This window comes from Melospiza melodia, chromosome 5 (assembly GCF_035770615.1).
Source record: "Melospiza melodia melodia isolate bMelMel2 chromosome 5, bMelMel2.pri, whole genome shotgun sequence".
Classification (NCBI taxonomy): Eukaryota; Metazoa; Chordata; class Aves; order Passeriformes; family Passerellidae; genus Melospiza; species Melospiza melodia.
In genome coordinates, this window is record NC_086198.1 from 80,717,347 (window position 1) to 80,742,152 (window position 24,806).

General features: G+C 38.9%; 2 protein-coding genes across 3 annotated transcripts in view; one reads left to right on the forward strand and one right to left on the reverse strand.

Annotated features, from left to right (window-relative positions):
* Nucleotides 1-405: 405 nt before the first annotated feature.
* ZNF518B (zinc finger protein 518B) lies at nucleotides 406-13,296 on the forward strand. Of its 2 annotated transcripts, none has more exons than XM_063157643.1 (2): nucleotides 406-482; nucleotides 7,330-13,296. In XM_063157643.1, exon 2 carries the CDS (start codon nucleotides 7,533-7,535, stop codon nucleotides 10,755-10,757), a length of 3,225 nt encoding a protein of 1,074 aa, XP_063013713.1. In that variant the 5' UTR covers nucleotides 406-482; nucleotides 7,330-7,532; the 3' UTR covers nucleotides 10,758-13,296. The 2 variants fall into 2 exon arrangements, with proteins under 2 accessions (XP_063013713.1, XP_063013712.1); XM_063157642.1 differs by lacking the exon at nucleotides 406-482 and adding an exon at nucleotides 708-877.
* A 520-nt stretch (nucleotides 13,297-13,816) lies between these two features.
* Nucleotides 13,817-24,806, reverse strand: part of CLNK (cytokine dependent hematopoietic cell linker) — a 29,452-nt gene continuing 18,462 nt past the window's right edge. The window contains exons 11-16 of the mRNA XM_063157644.1: nucleotides 24,217-24,280; nucleotides 23,073-23,113; nucleotides 20,531-20,664; nucleotides 20,137-20,214; nucleotides 19,850-20,005; nucleotides 13,817-14,611 (exon numbers count right to left, since the gene is read on the reverse strand). Coding sequence (XP_063013714.1) covers nucleotides 14,483-14,611; nucleotides 19,850-20,005; nucleotides 20,137-20,214; nucleotides 20,531-20,664; nucleotides 23,073-23,113; nucleotides 24,217-24,280 — 602 coding nt within the window. The 3' untranslated portion in view covers nucleotides 13,817-14,482. The remainder of the gene's footprint in view (nucleotides 14,612-19,849; nucleotides 20,006-20,136; nucleotides 20,215-20,530; nucleotides 20,665-23,072; nucleotides 23,114-24,216; nucleotides 24,281-24,806) is intronic.

A 24,806-nucleotide genomic window follows, 5' to 3' on the forward strand; every position in this document is an offset into this window, starting at 1 on the left:
ACCATACCCTAGCGAAACCCAACTGGATCGAAGGGATGTAGGGAGGTTACATTGGGAACACAGCGTATCCTTTGGCCTGCTGTGTCAGCGCGGCCCGCGGGCACCAAGCGGAGCCGGCACCCCTCACAGGGTTCCCGGGCTGTGCTCTCGCGGGGCAGGGCCGGTGCCGCCGGGCCGGGCCGCGGGCAGGTGCCCGCTCGGTAGAGCTCTACGCGCGGCGGGCGGGGCGCGCTGAGGTCAGTTCCGCCGCCGCGCGGGCGGGGGCCGGGCCGGGCCGGCGGCGGGGGGCTCCCTCGCCCTCCCTGCCGGAATGAGCGCCGCAGGGCGGGGCGGCAGCGGCCGCGCAGGACGCGGGGCGGCGCTGCGCTCCTCCTGTGTCCGGAGACAACGGCAGCGGCGGCGGCAGCGGCGGTGGCGGCTGGCGGGGTCAGCGCCCAGGGACGCTGCCCTTCCTCCATCCCCCTCGTCCCGCTCCGAGCCAGGTAAGGCCCCGGGCCCGCGGCTGCCGCCGCCCTCCCTGCGCGGGGCCGCGGGGCCGGAGCGGGCGCGGCGCGCGGTGCTGCCCCCTGCGGGCCGGCCGCGGCAGTGCGCGGCGGCGGCGGCGGCGGGCGGAGGTTGCGCCCGGGCCCGCGCAGCGCCCGCCCCGCTCCGCATCCCCCGCGGCGCCGCGCTCCTCGGGCCGCCTCGCACTGCCCGCGGCCGGGGCAGGCCGCCCTTCCGCGGGGAGCCGGTGCGTGCGTGGGCTGGATGCCCAAGAAAAGGAGGGTTTTGGTGCTCGCTGTCTCGTGGACGCCATCAGGCCGCTTTGGACTCGTCTGGACTAAAGCTGTTGTCCAGGTTTGTCGTCTTGGTCATCCTGAAGAAAAGGAACACTCGGGTTAGTAAATGTATTCATGAACTAAATAGAACGTCCTGTGTTTTGTGTGCAGATAAGGTTCTTTTGAGTGTTTGGGCATAAGATTGGCTTAATTGAATCCCATATTGAATTTTGTTGCAAGACAGTCTATCATTGAAAAGTGTTACATTGGACACTTGAAGTAATTTAGGTATATAAACAGATTTTTCTTCTAAAAAATAATCTAGTGTTATCGTATATGTAGCCAGAATGTCCTGCAATGTACATTTAATTTAAAAAGTCTGCTTTACAGTTAAGAAGACTAGTGGTGCTTTACAGGATTTTTCTAGCAGTCTGTTGTGCATTGTTACTGCAGTAGGTGGTTGCAGTCAAGGCTCTTTTCTTGCACGTACAAACCGTATGTGGCTGATTTTATCAGGAATGAAATCTGTGGAAATCAATTTTAACATCTACATGAGTGCTTTGAGACGAGGGTATGGAGGGATATGTGCTTTTAATGGCACTCTTCCCCCTCTTCTCCCATTTTCTTCAGTGCCATACTTCCTTGCTGTATTTCCTACAGGCCTTAGAGCTCAAGAGTAGGGCAATGCTTTATACTAGTCAGTATGCTCTGGATATGCAGCAAGACTTTGAAAATCATTGTAAATTGTGTGAAATGATGCAATGAACAGCACAGATTTAAAAAAATTGGTCATACGTGTAATGATAAACAACTCTACAAACGTCTCTGGGCACTCTAGAATACTGCTTTTGATACGGTAGTTATTTGGTAGTGCCTTGTTTAGCTTTTTGCAGGAAGACCACCAAGCAGTTGAATGATGTGACAGAAATGTGTCTCTTTCAGATACAAATAAAGCTAGGCCTTGTTCCTTGAGCCGCAGGGAAGCAACCTCCATTTCAGTAGAATGCTGCATGGTACATACATGTACCTGCATCCATACAATGCCAAAAATGTTAGTAGATTGCACAAATTTTCACTTATGCATTCAAAAAATAGTGATTTCCTTTCAATCGGTGTTTTGCATGACTTTGTAAGCAATAAACATTTTAAGTGTAATTGATTTTTTCTGTAGAGTGAAAGAACTGTATATTTTTTAATAAAAATGAGCTCTAAAAACTTGGTGCATGGTCATTGCTCTTCTTAATTGTCTGCATTGTCACTCTTCATTCATTTTGCTTTGAAAAACCTCATGTGAATTTCAGCTGAAAACCAAGAACTGTTGCGACTGTGTGATGAGCTGTTATTGTGAGACAAAATGGCTTTTTAAGAAGAAATACTTGTAGGCGAAATTTCTTTGGTGCATTTGAATTGTTTGTTTTTGATACAAAATTAATTATTTTAATTAATGCAATATGTAATACTTGAGTGAAGCACTCTGGCTCTCTCCCAGTCATTAGGCCTAAAATTAGTGACTGGTAATTGGCAGCTGTGTAGTTGGGTCAGTAGAACAGTTAACTCTGCTGAACGGAGATAGTTGATGTTAAACAGTCAGTGTATATGTGAGTGTGTATATATATATATATATATATATATATATATATATAAAATTGCAAAATGCAGGCAAGGTAATTTTAAGCATGCATGCATAGAGATTGACATTTTTCACAGTGGCTCAAATTTTATACACTGCATCCTCCTGATGCAGTGATGCACAGTGTCCTCCAATTCTGTTTAAACTTGTTTTTCTTGGGGATGGCTTTTCAGTACCAAAGCACACCCTGATTATTGGCTGCAGTCTGTGATCTTTGTGCATGAGAGGTGTGTGCTTTGCTGAAGTAAGGGCTCATTTATTTGTTCACATAGGCTAAATACATCCTGCTCATCGCACCCTTTTCATTGATAGCAGCATGTAGTTTGAACTAAAGGAACCTAAAGCCTTGGAATGGACCTATTCTTCTTTGAAATGATGAACAAATTTTTGATGTATTTGAAGTAAATAGAAATTTCCAGTCTGACCATGGCCACATCAGTGGTTTTTAACCTACTGCAGTGCAAAACCCCTTGTACTGGTTGAATTTGGCTTAGTCAGGCTGCAGAGGATGTTTCGTCCTATTTTCCTTTGTTTCAATGCATCCTTATTTTTTAACCTTTATGTAGCTGGGATATCGAGAGTTTAGAATGCCTTTTAATTTCTGTGCATCTGTTAGTCTCTTGTGTCTTGAGCAGCAAAGTTCAAGATATGATACTGTCGTGTGAAAGGTGGAAATGTTTGTTTTGTTGAATGTCTGACCTTTTAATGTCACTGAATTGCAGGTGTTCGGTAGGAGTGAATGGGAAAATTTGGTTGATCTTTCTTGTGATGTCTTTTTTCCATGTGCTTTTTTTTTTTCCTCTCCAAACTGGATTCTCTTTTTTTTAATGTTTCCTAATTTGGGTACTTTGTTGTATTTCTTAATACATTTTTTTCTTTTTCTGAATTCATTCCTGTGAAGACATTAACTGGAATTGACTTTGTCAGTCTTAGTGTCTCTTATTTAATTTTTCATCCATCCCATTCCCTTGTTTTCTATTGAGACTCTTTGTAGACTTTGAGGTCTTCCTCTAATGATATTTTTGGGTTGGTCTATGTGCACTGCTTATGATTATAACTCAAAAATCGATTATCTTTTAATTAAATCTTCTGAAGCATGTTTCTGCCAATCCTTCAAATACCAAAACAAATCTTTAGGGGAATTCCTCCTTCCCCCCCCCCCCCCCCCCCCCTTCCCCAGTGGTATGGAGTGAATGTATGTAATGTTCACCTCCCTGTGTACATTTACGATCTTGGCTTTCTGAATTTTTTTTTTTAATACAGGCATGAAATTACAATATAATTTTGGGCTTGTTTTATCCAAAATAAATATAAATTGGAGCTGTTTGTATCAAAACCTTTGTTATTGACAGGTTGGTGTTCAGGGTACATGGTGAAAAACTAGCTAGGAAGACAGCAGAAATGTTACTTTGACATCAACTGGTTATTCAGTTCTTTTTTTTTTTACCTTTTACTGGGTCTGGCTGGGATGGAGTTAAATTTCTTGAAAGCAGCCTGTACAGTGCTGTGGCTAAAACAGTCTTGATAACACACTGGTGTTTTGGCTGAACAATGTTTGCACAATGTCAAGGTTTTCTTCTCTCCCCCATTGTATTGACTAGCCATGGAGTGGGCAAGAAATTGGGAGGGCACAAAGCTGTTCTTTGAATTGCCTCTGTTAAATTTTTCTGGCATAGTCTTGGATTGAGAAGCCCAGAACTGTTAAATTGAAGTCTTCTGAAAATGTTGGACCTTGTTTCTTGTACTTTCTTGCCCTTTAAAGGTTGTGGGTTCTTTTTCATGTTCTCCCATAAAGTGAAATCTACTGAGTTTAAAAAATACAAGAAAATTCTCTGATGGCACAAATTTCCTATACTTTGCTTTCAGTTAGTTCACATGGAGGGCAGTTTCAGTATTAATGGACAGATGTTAACAGCAGAAAAAGGCAAATACTGATATAGCTTCTCCATTTCCTTTCAAATGCCATGTTACTTCTTTCTTACAGCTGTATAGAAATGCATAAAGCATCTTTGGTCTGGATCTTGAGCTTATCAAGACCCTCTTATCATCTTTCTCCTGAAACAAAACAGTGGATGTCCTGAACATAGGCCTACCACCACACTTGTGTGTCAGCAGTTTAGTCTTAAGTCTAGAAAATGTTACTAGCCAGGGAAGGATGTTCCATCTGAACTACCACAAACATTTTGCTTTTCAGTCTTCTTTAGAATCAGGGTAATAGAGAACATAATGTTGTCCACGCTAGAATTGCTTGAAGAAAATTCTCCAGATCATGATACAGCAATCAGGTATACTTTCCTCCTTCCTGCAAGGCTGCCATTGATTTGTTTTTCAAATTGTGTGCATTTCACAGCTGTCTGCATTGCAATGAGACACGATTACTACAGTTCTGGAACTACCCACTAAGGAGTTTTAGTGTACACCCATCCATCTGCTTAAGAGTGAAAAGCTTGTTATGTTGTCCCTAACCAGTTTTCTAACTTGCTTTTGCTGATGTTTGTGACTACATCAGAACACTTTGAAGAGCCCTGTATTTAGGGCAGCACTGATAACAGCAGTTATTGATGAAGTATAAGGAAGATCATGGAATCACTGAGTGGTTTGTGTTGGAAGAGACCTCCTGCCATGAGAAAAAATGCTTTCCACTAGACCAGATTGCTCAGGGCTCCATCCAGCCTGGTCTTGAACACTGCCAGGGATGGAGCGTCTCTGCACAGCTTCTCTGCGCAGCCTGTTCCAGTGCCTCACCACCCTCACAGTAATGAATTTCTTCCTAATATCAAATTTAAATCTACCTTTCTTCAACTTGAAGCCATTTCCCCTTCTCCTATCACTGCATGCCCTTGTGAAAAGTCCCTCTCCAGCCTTCTTGGAAGCCTCCTTTCAGTGCTTGAAGGTGCTATAAGGTCTCTGTGAAGCCACCTCTTTGGGCTAAACAACCCCAACTCTCTCAGCCTGTCCTCGTGAGAGAAGTGCTTCAGCTCTGTGATAAGCTTTGAATGGGTCCAGAGGAGAGGCACTGAACATCTTCCTTGTGTTGGGGGCCCCAAAGCTGGATGCAGCTGCAGTTCAGGTGTGGTCTCATGAGAACAGAGTGGGACAATTGCCTCCCTCAATGTGCTGGTTAGGCTGCTTTTGATGCCATAGTATGATTGCTTTCTGGGTTGTGAGCAAATAAGATGCAGGAAAACCTTCTTGGATCAGATATTTACTCCTGTCAAGCCGCTGGGGAGATCACAGAATTATTTAGGCTGGAAAAGACCTACAAGATCATCAAGTCCAGTCTTTAACCCAGCACTGCCAAGCTAACCACTAAACCATATCCTTGAGTGCCACTTTACATGTCTTTAATATCCCCAGGGATGTTAACTCCATCCCCAGAAGGTAACTCCACCGCTTCCATAGATAACCTGTTCCAATTATTGACAACCCTTTCAATGAAAAAATTTTCTTAATATTCTATCTAAATGTGCTCTGGTGCAACTTGAGGCAATTTCCTCTCTTCCTGTCACTTTTTACTTGGGAGAAGAGGCTGACACCCACCTGGCCACAGCCTCCTTTCAGGTAGCTACAGTGAGGTCTCCCCTGAGCCCTTTTTCAATACCCCGAGCTCCTTCAGCCACCCCTTGTAAGATTTACTCTCTAGACCTTTCACCACCTCTGTTGCCCTTCTCTGGACTCGCTCAGGCACCTCAATGTCTTTCCAGTATTGTGGCTTAATTTCTTGATTGCCATATGATTATTGTGATGGGAAGCTGCTTTAAGTGAACTCAGCACTGTGCTTTTGGAGTCCAGTCAGGCCCTGATCTCTGTAGGTACACTTGGTGGGGGTCTGGACTTCAGGAGCAGAAGCCAGTAGGGTGTATTGGAAAACAGAAGTAACCTCATGCAATTGAGTCTGTGTGCAACAGTATAGCTAATGGGGTTAAATAAGAAAGGTGTTGGTTGGACTTCATGTATGTCTCAAAAGCTTAATTTGATTGTTTATTTTCTAAAAATAGTAGTTTCTTAGTCTTGCCAAAAGCCTAAAGGCTGAGATCTTCTTCCTGCTAAATATAGTAGAGAGACAGAGTGCTGGAACCTGTGGGCCAAACATATTGCATGTGTTAATTTGGTGTTTTACAGTGATATTACTGATCTCCCTCTGCCTTATGTTGCATTGTTTATTTTGCTTGATTGACGTTCTGTTTTATCAGGATGAAGTGAATTATTTATATGCTTGTCCACATATATAGATGTGATTACACTGTAATATTAATAGAAGAAAAAGTGATTAATTTTGCAGCCACAGATTGTTTTGACTTCATTGCTTTGAGAACATGTGAAGCATAAATCACATCTTGTTACAAATTAGTGTTCAAGACTGTTGGTATCTGAAACATTGGCACTGATTAGAAAAGAACTTCCTTCTGTATGTCGGGAAATTCCATGCTAGCTTAAAAATTCTTTTATTTAAAAACAGACTAGTAGTTCTGTGTTTCTAGTAACCATCCTAGTCACATTCTCTTTCCCTGCAATTCACATAAAAATGGAAGTTGCATGTTTCTTGATATCTTGTCCTGAGTTGAGGGCTATATATGAACTGAAATCATACTCTGCTGCTCAGTTCTGTTATCAAGTATCTTGTTTGGCTTATAAATATGTTTCTTAAGTGTAAGATTTTTCATGACATGGGAGAAATACCATAAACTCTTCAGGTTTTGATAGCAGGTAATTACACAAATTTGGGAATGTTTTGAATGAGAGCAAATGTTAAAGGATTATTTGATTTGGTATGTTTTAGAGTTATTGGTTGTATATACAGAATATAATCAGTGGTATATTGAGAGTAAACTTGCACTCTGTAATTCAATTGTAGTCCACTAATAGTTCAATTATTAGTTCATTGTATTTCAGTGATCATTGAATCTTAATTGACTTAACGTTCTGCTTTTTATTCTTTAGCGCTGCAAGCTGATCGACGAAGAACATGGAATATAATATGGATGCAGTTGCTTGAACATAATTTCTTCCAAAGCTTGTATTCTGCAGATTGGTAGCCTGAATCATTGATTGATAAGAAATTATACACAGGACTAATACCAAGGAAACATTCAGTGTGCTGATGTTGTGTTTAATGAAAATGAGGCCGAGTTGCTTCATCTGAAATGCAGTTGAAAAAAATGAGGGAAATTTTACCAAGATTGTACTCTGGCCAAATTAATGATAAAAATAATTCTTTAACTACATCCCCAAAGCAATCTGATGATAAAATAAATCTATCAAAAGGGGCAGATGACCAGAACTGCTGTTACCAAGGAACTGAGGCTGAGAACAGTAAGTTGTCACTGATAAGCTGTATAAAGTGCAGAAATGTTCAGAAAATTTCAATGCAAGATATGGAGAAGCATAAGAAGCTTGAGTGGACTGAAGACAGAAATTTCATCTGCAAGAAATGCAGTCATATTGAACCACCAGCTTTCGATTTTGTTCCTGAAGGTGCCAATGCTGCAGACTACGAAAAACGTGAAAGAAAAACCCCAAGTAAAACCCAGAAAACGTTTAAAGTAAAAAATTTTCTGCCAGGCAAATACTACTGTGATAAATGCAGATTTTCAACAAAGGATCCTTTACAGTATAAAAAGCATGTAGGGCAACATGAAGAAATTAAATTTCTTTGTTCCCACTGTAGTTATGTATCCTACACCAAAGGAGAATTCCAGAGACATTTGGTGAAGCACACTGGAACCTTTCCATATCAGTGTGAGTACTGTGAATATGGTGCTGTTAGACATGACTATATAGTTAAACATACGAGAAGAGTACATGAAACACCCAGAAAACGCCTGTCAAGTACTCTCATGAACCACAAGCAAAAGAAGCAGAGTCAAAGCACTTTATGTAAAAAGCAGAAATACAATAAAATTCCTTTCCAAAATGAACTTTCAAATTTGTCTTCAAATATGGTTTGTGAGATTCCAAGTAAAGCAACTAAAACAGTCTGCTCATCTCAAAATGTAGAATGTAGCATAAACACATCATCCGTCCAGGATGAGACAATATTGGAGCCATCTGAACTGAGTGTATGTGAGAATCAAAGTGTGGAGGTTGAGGTTTATTCTCCAAAAACAGAGCCTTTACAACCTGGGATGCCTTTAACAGTAATTGCACCATCTGAACTTGTAGTTCCTTCCAACTGTTTAGCTCAGATAGTAGAGCTAAAAATAGTGAATGGAGCACAACAGCTGGTTCTTAAACTAATTCCTATGAAAGAAGCAACTTACAAATCTGTGAACTGTGCAGAAGAGGAACTTGAGAATCAAAGTATAGAACAATCTGAAGAAGTAAAGAAAACATCTTGTGTCTGTCAAAATGAGTTACTAACTATGGAAGTGAATGTAAACAAATTATCCAGTGTTAGTAACCAGCCTAATTTGGATAGTACACATGACAAGAATTCTGAATGTTTTTGTTCTTCTGATTCTCAGCTCTCAGGCTATAGCTCTATATCTGTACAGAGGGAAGATACATCAAAATTATGCTTTCATTTGGTGAAAGGTATTGATGTCCATTCAGGTGTTATAGAACTTTGTTCTCAATCTCTGGTGAAGAACAGTGCTGAAAAAAAAAGTGATCTTAAATCCTCAAGGGGGCAAGTAGATGGAAAAAATAACTTGCATAGTGATCTGTACTGTTATGAAGAAGGCAAAGATATATGCCGTCCAAAATACGCTTCCGTTTCTGAAGGTAAAAATTCCAAGATTGTTTCAGTAGAAGCTGCTCAGGAGGGCAAAAATTTTTCTGCTGTCCATAAAGAAAAGGATACATTGTCTGTGAAGAGGGTTGACAAAGAACATAGGAATCTACCAGTCAGCTCTACTGAAGCACATATAGCTGGAAAGGGTTTTGATAAAAAATTTATTGCATCCTCTGAAGAAGGGAAAAACTTCCACATTACTAAAACTGCAGCTTTTGAGGATATAACATGTGGCTTGAGCAAAGTAAAGAGAACTGAAACCATAAGCCAAAAGAGTAGTCATCTTCTGGAATCACTTGAACTACAGAAGATGGAAAATAAAGGCAGTCCTTTTGAAGGACCTGTTATTTCATCTGTATTTTCTCTTAGCTCTGGGACTGAAAATGTTCCAGAGGATGTCAGATGGGATGACACAATACGCAGGAAGAAATCAGCAACGTTGCTGTGTAGAAAGATTGCTCAGCTCATGTCTGCTGCTGAACCTAACATGAAATCTGCGCCCTTGAGATGTCAGGCTTCTAGCAAAAAGTTACTTTTGCCTCAAGAAAGTTCAGGAAGCTGTGAGGCAGCTGTTTGTGCCACTGAAGTGGAACAGCCTGCAACTTTGTCTGAGGCACATGGTGGAAGAAGTGTGATGAGTGAAGAACACAGTGAAGATCAGCTCTTTACATTTGCAAGAACTTCTAAAAACAGGGTAACTAAAAATTCCCATGTTGCTACCCCGGTGTTCATCCCCAAAGGGACAATGCTGAGAGTGCTGAATGCTACCAGCAATCAAAGCTCATGTGGAATAGAAAACAGGGGTGAAACATCAGCTCCTGTGCATCACAATGAAATGTTCCTGCCTCGCCCAGTCCCCATCAGTGTTTCTGAGGCACTCAGCAGTAATTTCCCATGTTTGCCTAATCAGAGTGAACCAAGTGCTGAGTCCCAAACTATATCACTCAGGCAAAGACCAAAGCGAGAGGCAAGTGCTAAAAATAACAGCAAGCAAACTAGTGTAGCATTTCAGAAAAGCAGTGATGTGAGCAAGCAAAGCAAGCCCTATTCAAAAAGTCCCAAAAATAAGGCAAGACAAACAAGATTCAGAGAACTTCCTAAGAGGAAAACAAGAGCTCAGTCAGAAACCACTTCAAGTTCTGATATGTCCTATCTGTTGACAGCAAGGCGTCTTCGACTTCTTCCTCTGAAAACGAATCAGTTGATAAAATGCCCTCGTCGTAATCAGCCAGTTGTGGTACTAAACCATCCTGATGTTGATTCACCAGAGATAATTAATGTCATGAAGACTATCAACAAGTATAAAGGTCAAGTCCTGAAAGTAGTTCTGTCAGAAAGGACAAGTAGTTGTCTTGGTGTCAAACGTTATCGAAAGCGTCTTACTCTTCAGGATGGTGAGACAGGAAACCAAGCAAAAAAGCGGAGTATGCTAAAAATGAAGCTAAAAAAGACCCACAAAAACAACTATCAAGTGGTGGAAACTTCACCAGCTGAAGCACTTAGGTGTCTCTTTAAGTGTTGGTTTTGTGGGAGAGTATATATGGACCAAGAAGAATGGATAAGTCATGGACAGAGACACTTAATAGAGGCAACCAAGGGCTGGGATGTTCTTTCTCTTCAAGCAAGAAAACGTTAAGTTAGAGCCTAGGGGAGGTTTCCCCTCTTGCTTTTAATGAGTGACACTAACTTGCCTAAAATGGAGGATGGAAATAACTGCTTTATTTTGCCAAAAGTCCTCTGCTGTTAGCAAAGTGAAGAAGAGAGTAGAGGTACAGAGAGATAGAGAAGCTGATAGTGAGGATTAAGCACCACTTTGCACTCTTGTGATTGAAATTTGTATTGGAGACCAGCTTCATCTGTTCCATAGGAAAAATTTGAAGAAGATTTGCTATGCAAACATCTTTCTAGTTACCTTAGGATACTATGCTGTATGTGGTTTGTGCTAGGTCTGTATGGATTAAAATGTTAGATGATGAGATCTGTGTAAATTTAACAGGATTAGTTTGCTTTATTACAGCATGGTGTTTCAAAGATCGAGCACATCTGTATGGAAATGCACTTTTGGTCCTCCATGGACAGCAAGTGTAAGTCATAGGTTTTAGTGGCAAATTAAGCATTACACATAAAAAGTAAAATTTAAATGCAAATGCTGTGTTTCAGTGGAATAAAAACACTTCTGCTGACTTCAGAGGAGGTACAAGGGTGTAAATGAAAAAATCTATGGAATCAGTTACTCCTGCTAGGTCAGATAGCACAAAAAATTTACTTTTGTTTAGTACTGAGTCTTTACCTAGACTGTGTTGTGTAGATGAGAGGGAGCAGAACACCGGGAGGATTCTGTGCCATCAAGCCAGAGATACCTTCAGGCTTGGGCTGATAGTGAAAAGCACTTCTCTAAATGGCCTCAAGGCTGTTCTAAAATAGTATTAGCCAGACATAAACTCTGTACCACCTTGTGTGTGATAGAAGCATTTACAGACTCAGTTTTTGGTTAGAATTCTAGTTGGTGAGCTGATTTACTAGGGAGCTTGTTGAAGACTTTTCAAACTGAAAAGCCACGTTGCACAGCTTTTACATGACAGTGTTGAACCAGATTTTCAGTGCAATCTTTCATCGTATTTAAGAATTTAGATGTTGTTACAATTTATTTTTTGTAGGCCTCAAATTCATACAAGCATGTGCCTAGTTACAGATTATGTCTGATGCGTACTGACTTCAGTGCAGTGTAAAACATTGCTCAATTGCTTAAACACTTCTCTAAATCAGGGCCAAATGACAGCTTTTTAGTAAAAAAGAGGGATGGATGACACTGAAGTTACTGTTTCTGTATGTGAGCTGTGGATGTTTCTCTTCATCTTGTCAATTTTAAATCATTTTAGAATCATATAGAATGAAGTATATTGAAGCACATACTTACAATTAAAATAATGTGTTACAGTTTTAAAAATATGAAAATCAATACTGACTCTAATGCTGGATGTGTGTTCTATGTTTGAACTGGGACTTCTCTGGTAAACTGGTAGTCCCTAAATCTTTTCACTGATGGTGCATTTTTGTAAACAGTTTAGCTGGGAATATTTTTTTATATACTCCAGCAGATTATACATTGTTTTGATAAAATATTTATCATATCTACATTAGAATGTAAATATTTTAAAACTACATCTGACTGAAGTTTACTTTCAAAACCACTTATTGCTTTCCCATAATTTTGCAATACAGTGTTAAAATCCTTCCGATAGCTGGTGCTTTAAGTCAGATCTTTTCATCGTGTACGCATGGAAAATTTTTGTATCATTTGTATCAGACTAAACTATTCCACAGAACAAACTTTGTTTTTCCTGTTTCATCAATAATAAGGAAATGACAGTTCTCATTTTGTATTCAAATGGAATTATATTTTTTTAGATGGGTACACTTGAGGGTTTTTTTTCCCCACTTCATACGCTTTGATGCCAAACCTAACAGTGCTATTTGCACTTTCAATGGTGAAAATAGTTGCAATTTTAAAATTATAGCATAACATATAAAATGAATACTGAAATGGTTAACACAAAAACCCCCATGGTTAGCATTCCTCTTTTGTGTTAATTCCTTCAATACAGGTTACTGGTTGAATTAACTTTGTTTCTGTAGAAGCTACCAAATAAATAGTTTTGAATTTGCTTTGTAAGAGTTATCACTGGCAAAATCAGAACATTGCTCATGAAAGCTGTACTGGGGGAAATGGAGAAAGTGTTGCTGCTCAGCTTTGTGGATCCTGGGTGGTTTAAGTACACTAGTAATGCTTGTCTTCTGTAAGCAAGTTTACTTTAGTAGACATCTGCAAAGCTCTGTATGTCACTGCCATAATCTGTTATCTAAATTGTTAAACCTTGGGGTTTTTATGGTTTTTAATGTAGATTTTTTTTTTTTGTTTCAACATGAAAACCTTTTGTAAGTTAAATTGTATTGTGGTTATGAAATTCTTAAAGCAGATTATGTCATGCTTTTTGTTATGAACTCTGCTAAACTCCATTTTAGCAGCTTCTGTTTTTTTACTTTTATTAGATAAAAATATGTCAGAATAATTTCCTTCAAGTTTAACAGTGTCATCAGTTTGAGAGAAATAATTTAAAGTGGATGTTTTCTTCCCTTTTGACTCAGCATTGAGAAATAAAAAGATTCAAAGAAAATAATAATCAACTGCTGAATTTTTTTAGAGCTAGTTTGTACCACTACATATTATGTCATAAATTGGGTTGGAATGTTGTGGTTTTGGGCTTGAGTGGTTTTGTTCTTCTTGTTCCTATTCTAAAAGGATAGAGTAACTGAGGTTCTAAAGTAACTAGGTTATTGTAATATACCTTTTTTGGTATATTACAATAACCTAGTCAAACTTCTAATGTGGTTAGGCAGGTTATCAATGCTGTACAGAAAAACCCCTTCATGTACATATGGAACTGTAGTTTGCCTTCATATACATACAGAATTTAGGTAGGCTTCCAAAACTCAGAATTGTATGAATAAATATTTCTGTATTTTTTTCTGGAAAAAATAATCACATTCTCATGTTCTTTGCTCATACATACTAAAGCATGTTTTCTTGCTGGGTTTGAAGTACATCTACTCTTTCTACTTAAGATTCTTATCTCTACATTTGCATATGGTATGAATTCAGAGTGACTGCATAATGGTCCTACCATGTAAGTGTTTGAAGGCTCAGGTATGGCACACAAGTATCTGCTGCTTAAGTTGGAGAGTAAGTGCTCATTGAATAATAGAATTTACATAATTACAGCTAGCTTTAAAATCTCCAGTGCCTGTAAGCATCAACTGACACTAACTTCAGTGGCAGCTGAGCACAGCTTGTTGTTGAGCAAACATATGCACACCACATGAAATTGTTAGACAGTGAGAACTGTGACACACAGTGTTTCATGTGTATTTTTAAAAGCAAGAATATTTATTTAATGACTGTGGTATACTTTATTAGGTTTTGCTACTTAGCAGAGTTTAAGTGACATTTAGGTAAGCAGGGGCAAGTTTCATTTTCATCTGAAAATAAGAAGATAGAGTGCAAGATAAGCAAATTGCTCAGTCATTGTCAAGATATCAGGAGTCGGTCTCAACGCCTTCCTGTGAATTAATATGTCGACATATTCTTTACTTGTACCCTCAAAGTGAAAGTGCAACAAACAAAAAATGGAGTAGATCTGTAGAATGCTTCATTATATTATGGGGAGCTCCTTGCTCAAGAGGCGAATCTGATTTTTGAGACGTTTCAAGTGTTCTGTTTATATCTGTACAGATGAATCAGCGACAATGAGGCGGCAAAGGTCAGCCTGCCTTGAATGGATGTGTGAGGTAGCGTTGTCCATATCAGCTTGCCTTGAATGGATGTGTGAGGTAGCATTGTTCTCTGTGGTTTCCTGACTGATCCTTTCCGTCAATGAGCGTTATGGGAACGGATCTGTAGAAGTCAATGATCTCTTCCACGGAATTAAATTTCTGTGGGGGGAAAGATAGTAATCAGTGACTGAAAGTGAAGTTGCTAGATGGTTTAATCTATAACAGTAAAAGACTTGCAAATGATAGTATTAAAATAGGTAACATTTTGCATGGAATTATGATTAGATGAAAGCAATTCTAAAAGAAAAAGCACCATATTTTGATCCTCATATTTCTTTTTTGTGTCTCTATCATATGCAGGACAAAGCAACTAGCTCCTTAGGGAAAGGAAGCATTTCTAAGCCCTGGTAGTGCAGTATCACATATAAAAGGTTGTGATGGCAGATGTGAGAATAGATATTGAAATGATGAAGCAACTATAAATTGTTATTAGTTTTTTTTCCTGCCCCAATTACACTTAATTAGCAGTACATGATATTTTACACTGCAAGCTTCAATGTACCTTATTAAATTACACTTTGTTTTCCCATTCAGTTTATTGAGACAGTTGCTATAGAATCCCTTTGAAGTATGGAACAAGAAGCATCATGTTCTCTCATGCTCAAATAATGACATTCTCCAGGCAACTCCTGAAGTGATAAAGGTCTGGTTCAAGGTTGCTGACCTGGTCAAACAGCAAGAGAAAGCTACACAAGGTGTTTATTCTCATCTGCCCTAGTGGAAGAATCCCATTCCAATGATTAGCAGTCCTTCAGTTTAAGAGTTCTGTTCCCTGTGTGTACCTTCTAAGCTTTCATCACACCACAAAGCTCTCATCATATCAGTATTTTCCTCTTGAGCTAGCCTTTGTATTACTCATTGTATTAAACCACCAGAACTGCACACAGTAATGAAAGCTTACTTTGACCATTAATACTTATCACCTATTTATATAACATTTGCTGTAAGCATGGCTCTTCATTCTACACTTGGTGGTGTCTCATGGTAGCGTCTATCACCCCCACCTGATTGACACCTAGTTTATAACATCAGAATCTGATTAAGGATGTGATTTGGGCAAACTGTTCCTGTATTAAGATGAAAAATGTTTGATCTCAAAGCTAGTATGGTAATTTTATCAAATTTTGTTTTGATAATTTTTACACGTATGCATTTGTTTTGTCTTTGCTTATGTTCAGAGTCACTGTTGCTACGCAAAACTGTGGTCTGTATTTCATGCCTTATGAAAGTACTCATTACTTTTTTTATTCTAAATTAACACTTCCAGTGCCTGTTCTTTTCCTGTGTTTGAATGTTTTCTGGTTGGGAAGTCAGAAAGTCTACAATGATTGTTCATCTGCTTTGGAAATTTAATTAGGCTTCACTAGGTTAATGCCACATTGTTAATTTTTCTAGCTCTTTGGTAATGGGTGAAAAATGTCTCAGAATTTGATGTTCTCAGCTCTTTTAATGGAACTCCACATTTTCTTAGGTGTAAAGACACCTAAAGACATAAAGATGAAGAAAATTCAGTATTTGATTGGTTTCCCTTCGCTGTGTGAAGAGACTCAGCCCATCTCTGCTGCTGTAGGAATTTCCTATCTGCAGGTCTCCAGACTGTTCTGGGGAGATGGGAGTAGGGTCTCAAGGGTTGCTTGTGAAAGGTGTAGCTCTCAGTTGTGTTGGGGGGGTGGTGTAACTCTGGGCTATGTTGCACATCCTGAAGGAGACCTTTCATCCCTGAGTTGTCATTTAAGCTGTGGACAAGATGCTTATCTTGTAAACCTCACTGAGCTGAAGGTCCTGGCTGTTTGTTGTGCCCCTTTTCCTGCAGTAACTGTTGACATAACACTGTCACTGGGAGGCAATGTGGGAATGCTCCCTGATCTGCTGGAATGGGCCAGGCCAGTTTGGTGGCTGCTGAAGGTGGGTGCAGCTAATCCTTTTGGCTCACATGGAAATTAATTGAGTGAAATTATGTGACTGTTATGACTTACAGTTTGAAGATGAAAGGTCGCTGCAAATGCAGTGGTGAGGATGGTGAAAGTATCTGTGGCTGGAATAGGGAGATCCAGAGATACACATCAGGCTCTGCTCTAATCTTCTGTGTAAAGCAGGCACCAAGATAAAGAGAAGCCTACTTCTGTCTTTCATTTTTACACATTTTTCACTGCACTGGGAGTTGAGACTGATACTACAGAGATGCTAAAACCATGTATTTTACATGTGGCAGATCTACTTTTGAAAAGGAGATAAGAAAAATATGTAAACTCTGTGTCATGATCAGCTTTAAATATGAGCAAGGTTTGTATTTCATAATTTTCAAAAGAACTATGCAGATGAAAAAAGCCAGTGTTACAGGGATCTCTGGGTCTTTAATAGTGACATTGTCTGGAGTAGAGGAAAGCAACAGCCAAGTAAAGGGTGCTCAGTTTTGAATATAAGTTCCTAAATTCCATGTATGTGTCATTTGGGGATCTGAACTTTATAGCTTTATGTAATTTGGCCTTTAGAAAGCTCAATATGGTAAATTAAATATGTAGGTGTGAACATCTGTGGCTAAATAGCTAGCAAAAATGTAGCTCCACTAAGAGAGTAAATTATTTTCTTTTTTTTAACCTTCAATTTCTTATATTTGAGTTTGATACTAATTTGGCTGCATAGAACTTCAGTTACTTTTACCATAAAAATCTGATGATCAATCCTTTTTTTCACTCCTTATGACCTTAGAGGGCTACATGGGAACTAATAATAAAAGCACTCATGAGAGTTAAATGAAATACATTTTGAAAAATAACTGTTAATTTAAAATCTTATTTGGTGATACAATATGTTAACAACTTGTAGGCTGTATAGTAAAAATCAGAAGTTGCAATAAGATACAGAAACTTTGAATAATTATATTTATGTGTGAGGAAAAATGTGTTTTTAATGGATGAAAATAGACTAATTCAAAAGTGAAAACACAGTGCAAGACCAAACCTCTGAATATAATCACCAATTGTGGAAAAATGTAATAGGTCTGCACATGTTGGTTGGTGTTTAGTTTTCTTTCTCATTGGCTTGAAGAGGGAATATTCAGCTAATCTAGATGGAGCAGCAAGGTCTGGCTGCACTGCAAAATGTGGTGTAACAAAGGATATCCCTGCAGAGGGGCAAAGCAGAATGCTCCGGAAAGCTTTTTAGTGGGTACTAAAAATTATAAACAGCAATTTTCTGTAATTCACAGCCTTACAAAATGTTGTTACTTTCTTTGGAAAAAACCCCTTAGATAAGCTGCAAAAATTGAGGTGAGAATTTTCAAGAAAGAACCCTTTTGAAGAACCCTATGAGAATGCCTGAGAAGGAAGAAGCTCTTCTGAGCAATGTTGGTGCCACTGGTTGTTCATTACTGCATATGTGCTTTGTGCCCTGTTCTATTTTCATGTCTACTGCTGAAAATAATACATAGGAGTGGAAGATTGCCATGTTTGTGATTCCCTGGTGCAACACTTGGTTGACCAGCAAAGCAGTTCTGATTTTTTCTGTTGTGCTTGATCCAGGGGAAGATTTGAGTTAAAGAGAAAGAATCCTCCAAGAAGAAGGCATAAGGTAGGCAGTCATGATTACAGATTTGGCCTGGTAGAGCCAAGTCTTGGATGTTCTGTGTGTTGTTAACTGGATGCTTGGAATTCTTATTTTGGAGCTGTACTTTGCAATTTGACTAGTCAGTCCCGACCCACTGTTTAAGATATGTACTGTCTGTGCAGAAGTTGGAACAAACAACAAAGCCATATATTTTGGTATTTCCTGAGATGGGAGGGATTGTGTTCTCTTTCCTTTTAGTTCAGTAAAAATTGTTCATGTACTGTTCAAGTAATTTTCCACTTACCTTAATCGTTAAAACTGTTAACCTAATGAAAATTTAGTTCTGGATTTTTGTTCTCTACTGAGAATACACATATACTACATTATGCTGTAGCATGCCTTATTTGTGTCATTGTGTCTGTTCTGAGCCTGTTTGTATTAGAGCCATTACAGGAAGACTAAACAATGTCAGAACCATGGAAAACTAAACTTGCTTTCTCCTAAGTCATACTAAAATTCCAGGAAATCATCTGGGAGTTTCAGTTGAGTAATGAAGCCAGTGCTTTACAGAATACTGATGGTCACTACAGCAGCACCAGGATGATGCAGTACAGGTCTTGATTTGTGCAACCTTCCAGCTTCCAAACTGTTTCACTGTGCTTGCCTAATGAAGGATTTTTCCCCCTTTATCATTAAGCAAATGTCCCCGAAGAACAACTTGCCAGTAAACATTGTTCCTCTTGTGAAAGCTTATGGATCCTATCCCATGTTTTCTAATAAAAATTCTAATATAAACTTTGGACCCATCAAATGCCTTAAATCATCTCGGGTCACTTGTGATTTCAGGCTTTTTAAAGTCTAACTATACAAAAGGTAAGTTCTGAAAAGTGTTTACATGCGTGAAAAGGGTATAATTGAAGATTCAGCTGCAGAGTTTTTGCTGGTTCACCTGAGTTGGATTTCTGTTAGTGATTTACATAGCTAATGACCCATAGGAGTGTGTTGCCTTGCTGTTTTGTTCTGTAGTTGAGCATTCTTTAAATTTTACATTGTGTTTGTCTTTTTTAAAATCTTTGTTTGGTTCTTTTGTTTTGTTTTGCAAGTATCACATTTTTATAGAGTTGACTTTCAGTTTTAATGAATTTTTTCTTGTGTGAAAGACGTGCAGATGCAGTGTTTATCATTTAACCATATATGTAGAATAAGAATTAGACTTTTATCATGACTATAATTGAATTTAATTATGTAAAGAAGCTTTGCTCATCTAAAGGGATTTTCTAATTGAAATTTATCATATCTGAAAGACTGATTGCTAGGGACCCACATGATTTAATTGCTTCTGAATATCCATAACAACTGTTATCCTATTGCTTCATAGCACTGGGTCCTGCTGTCAGATTATGTGGAGCTGTATATATTTGAAAATGCCTGCTTAAATTATCACAAGTTTAAAAATATGCTAAAATAATATGTATACCAGAAAAGATAGAACTTCTCTTTCCTTTTTAGTTTGCAGGTGTTACTTACAATAGATAGAAGTATTGTAAGTACTTAGAAGATTTTAAAATTGATGAAAATATGAATTTCAGCATTGTATGCAAAATTTGGTATTAAATTATGTTGAAGCTGCTTGAATTTTGAGACACTTAAAATTTGGGTATTGTAAAAGAAACTTTAATGAAACAGCAAGTTTGTTATGTGGGAGAGTTTGTAACTAATATTTAGTATTAAGAACTTGTGAAGTCTAACATAAAAGCCATGGGCTGTAACAGCAGATGGGATTTTACTTACACACTCTCCTCTGAGCCCTGTTCCCAAGGCGTATTGTTGGCTCTCTTCCAGGAACCGTACTTTAATGTTGTATACTCTTCTTCCATAATAAACAACCAACACGTATGGTTCAGCCTTTGATTTCTTTGAACAATCTCTAACCAAGAATGTCTCATCCTGAATGATAGAGATTTAAATTATAGATTGTATGGTTAGTTCACAACAAAACTTGTATGCCATTGTGGACAGCTTACAGAAATTTTCCCCCAGGAGTTCACATCCCATGTTTTGACATAAATGGTACTTACAGTGTTTTTCTGTAACAGGATCTTCTCTGCTTTATGGCGATCATATTCTCCAACATACCACTCACATTTGTTTAAATCCTTAATTTTAAGATAGCATAATCAGTGTATAGAAATTAACAGCAAGCAGAATAAAAACCAGATTCTCTCTAATCTGCATTTAAAGCACATGCAGCACAGTATATAATGGTAATGCATCTATATTGAGAAGTCCTGTTAGGAATTGTTAATTAAATTAGACATTTACATTCTTATCCATGGTTTCAAGAGCTCATATTGGACTTTCTCAATGGTGCTGAACACCCACAGCTTTAAGAGGGGATCAGGGGTGTTGCCATATAGTGTTAATCTTGTTTCCTAAAGACTTGTATTTTTATGTAGCAAAGCTGCTCTTTACCTTTTCAGTGGGTTTGGTAAGAGATTGCATTTCCTGTTCTACAAGCAAATGTTTTGATTTGTTTTTGCATGCTGCGTATGATGTAGGAGGTGGTGGCTTCTTCACTGTCAAATTATCTACACTTAATGTGGAACCTGTAAAAGTAAATTCAGAAGGAAAAAGGTTGCATTCTTAAAAGCTATAATTTAATTTTACACTATGTTTTACTTAGTATTTTTGAGCATACTACTTTTAATTTAGAGTATTTTGATATTAACCTTTAAAATTTAGAGCTGTCTGTTAAGAGTGGTCTTATGCTAATGCCGCATCAATGATTTCAGATTAATGCCCCCAGAGATTTAACACATAAGATTCCTGATGGTTTTTAATTGACTTCAATCTGACAGGCTATCGTGGACATAGCAAAATAATAAACTGTAAATGAAACAGCAAATGCTAAATAAAATACTAAATGTAGGACAAGGATAGTGGTTCATTCTGTTCTACTTTCACCTTTGAGCCCTTTTATTTGTGTTGGATCCCAGTTGCTGTTACATTGGATCATATGAAAGCCTCTCATTATTCCATTGCCAACTAGGATTGTTTCTACCAAGCTGTTGAAACCTCAGATGATTCAGAAGCTCTGCCATGCTGCTGAGTTTCAGTTTTCTCTGTGACTTGTTTGAGTTAACAAATTCAGTACCAAGTGCTGAGGTTGCTCTCACATTAAGGAGAAGCTGTTGGTCTTTGGCTGAGTGTGCCTCTCCATGCAGTGCTGCTGGCACAGGGGCCTGGAGTAGCTGAAATCCTTCTCCCACAGCAAATGTGATTTGCTGTCTTTACCAGCTGGACCCAGCTACCCAGGTCTCTGTGGAGCTAAGGAAATGCAGGGGTTGGGTCAGGAGCACAAGAAGTCATGTAATACAGGAGGCTTGGGCTGACTGTGAGGATGCAGAAACAGCCTCAGAAAAGCAAGGGCTTCCTTTCAATGTAAAGATCAAATGTAATTTTCAGATATGTGACATGAGGAAAAATTGTTAATTGAAGATAAAACCCACCATATTCTGCTGTATAACGGAGAACCGTTTTGTGTTTTTCATGCAATGCTTGTGGGAGAAATGATCCAGTGTCTATTTTGAAAGTAAATGAGAAAAATGTGTTTATCAATGGCTTCCATCTTTTCCTTCTGGTACTCTCACCAGAGACAGTGCTGTTTGTCAGGGTGCTATTTCATTGTGCTTTATCTGCTCATGCTTTATCAGTTTATTATTGTTATGCTGGTGTGTAGCATATAGCAATATTAAATTTTACTAGGATGACTTTCTTTTAAGAGGGGGAGTGGTTTTCACTGCCTTTCACCGTTCCATTCATATTTGTTCATATTTGTTCCCTGTTCTGATTTATAACTGTGTTACTTTTGCTTTTAAAACAAGATAGTAGTAGACAAAGAGCCATGATCTTTAGCAGGCAGTCAGTCTGTTCAGTAATGAAACCACTGTTCAAAGGGCCTGGCACCAGACATCAACCTTTTGTTTCTGCAATCACTTTGACTTGTCAAAATGTGATATATTCTTACTGTTCAGCTTATTGGATCACGATTTTTGCATTTTTGTTTGCATTGCATTTTTGTGGCTGGCATCCCCAGATTTATTTTAAAGAGACCCCTCTGCTAGGGCCATAGTTGCTTTGGACCTGTGCTGTGTATTTTTTGCAGATCTTTTTCCTGGTGTGTCTTAAGGTGTGGGATAAGAAGGGTAAAATTAAAATTCTCTTGCAATGCTTATGTACCAAGTCTGGCTGAGAGGGAGCTAACGACGCCTTGTCAAGAAATAAGATTTAATAAAATTAATATTTGTTCTTACAATATTCTTTAAGCCAAATATAGACTTTAAAGGCAATTATAGAGTAGCAGGGGAAAGGCTACTTATTTGTTCTCCCCCTGTTGCTTCAGGAGGGCAAGGAATTGACAGAGGAAAAAAGATACTCTGCTGTCCCAGAGAGCCTAAAGGAGCAAAAGCCCTGGTAAGGACGGTAGGAAGTGTCTGCAGTGGCAGCAGCAAACAGAGACCTAGATGAGCTTTATGGATTCTGTAGAGAAGGTTTTTTAGTAGGTGTCCAGAGGAGAGTGTGTTTGCACCCCGGCACAAGAAGGAAGAGGCTCAATGGAGGGAGCCCCCCAGAATGTGGCAGCTGGGGCCTGTGAAGCAAAGCTGGGGGAGGTGGGCTTGGTTTGCCTGGCAGTGACCACAGTTAATTTGAATCCTACTTGACCTGAACACATAATGCAGTCCATATGTTCTTCCTGGTGGTATTTGCTTTTACCATAAGTTCATGTTAAGCGCTCATAGGTTCTTGGCACAGCTTAGGGGTTTATTTTTTTGATCAAAAAGGACATTTGCAGAGACAGTTACAGGAGAGTAAAAGTATGCTGTGTAGTCAAGGACAGTAAGGAAGTGCATTGAAAATCCTCAGTGCAGACATACAAGCTTAACAACCTGAATCTCTTTCTTATTCTGATTTTTCCATGTTTAGTTTGGCTTTCAAAGCAATCTCTGATTCTTACCTGATCTGCAAATGTTTTTAGAGCTCCGTGTATATTGAGGGCTAGGAAAAAGCAATGAATAAAATAATGTCAGAAAAATATTTCTTATAGTGGCAGTGTAAGAGTCAAATTAGAGAGCAATGCATAGCTGTGCTTCCCCAGAATACCCCTTTCTCTTACTGATGGCAGCTTTGGGCCTTCCCAGGTTTTGGGTGGTAATTTTGTATTTAGTGTCTTTTGACAGATTTCCCTTATTTTCTGAGCCACTTTTTCAAATTGCATAGAGTTTTGGGGGTTTTTAGTCTTCATAAAAGGATACACTGCATGTGTAGTAAAGCACTGCTAATTTCAGGTGATGTTCCCAGTGCCTCTATAGGAAGGCCCAGGGAGCAGTTCCTCCCTGCCTCTTCTGATTTTCTAGACCACTCCTGAGTGGCTGGCCAGGTAGTATTTTGTTGTGTTACACCGGGAGGAATACTGACCAAATAACTTCTCACAACAGAAGCATAAGAAGAAAGAGAATGCTAGGGGTCACAAATATGGTCATGTTTGCTCCATACAGTAATTTTATCCCAGTGAAATGCCTTTATTGTAAACAATGTTGCATGAGAGATACTGTATTTGTCTAGGGAGGATGTTAAATCATTCATATACTTCCTATGCTGTCTCCTATATTTTTGAGTTTTGTTGCATATTTCAGTGGAATAGAGATTACAGACATTTAGAAAGGAAAGATTTGTATAGGTTAGAAAAACAAAGTAGGTCTAACTATGGAAGATTTCTGTGGAAGAATAATCAGCCTTTGGAGAGCCAGGTGTGTATCCTTTGTAAATAAAAATAGAAAATGAGGGGGAGAGGAAATTCTGAGGCTGGAGATAGCAGAACTTCTTTATACAATATATTTAACAAACTATCACAGAAATAGCAGCAGAAATGTAATACAGCAGCATGCTATTAAAGATAAAAATTGGCTGTGCAATTACAAAGGCTTGAAAGAAATTCCCAAAGATGTTCTTGACATACATCAGGGCAAAAGATATCACTGCCTGGCATCAGAAAGTGGTATCATTTTGCTGTTGTTGCACAGTGAAGTGCAATTTTCTAGGGCAGAATGTTTAGTCTTTGAAGCATCCAGTACAAACTCATTAAATTCTTCTATTCCTACCTGGCTTCAGGAGGATGATGTTGTGCTTGAAAAGGTACTTCAGGTTTCTTCCCCAAACTTGTAACTGTTAGTAAAAAGGATAAGAACTTAGTATTTCCTCTTTGGTCTAACTGAGAGCATCTAGCAACTCCTGTGAAATGGATTAAGTAAATTCAGGGTACATCAGGGTGAGGCAGTTCAATAGAAAACCTTAAAGGGCTGTAATCAGTCTGGCTTGAATGAGTCAGCTAATGATTTCAGTGGGACACATTTGGACTAGGACTGAATGTTACATGGGGGACATTACAGGGTTTGCTGATGCCAAATATGGCTTCACATAATAGTAAATAATGTAGAATGTTGAACAAGAAGTATGTGGAGAGTTCATAAATCCTTTTTATAGGACAGGATAGGCATTGAATTTATTAAAGCAGTCGATTCTATTTCTTGCTGAAAATCAGGAAATGGTTCCTTAATCCACAAAAGGAAAAGCCAGAGGAAATGATGAACTTATTAAATTAACACAAAGTATAAACAGCATGAAAGCCATGTAACCTGTATTTATCTTCAAAGTATTTTGGAGTAATGTTATTTGTCCTGGACCTTTGTGC

Bases quoted from the DNA above. Each gene is read 5' to 3' on its own strand.
- ZNF518B (XM_063157643.1), top strand. From the start codon at position 7,533: ATGCAGTTGAAAAAAATGAGGGAAATTTTACCAAGATTGTACTCTGGC.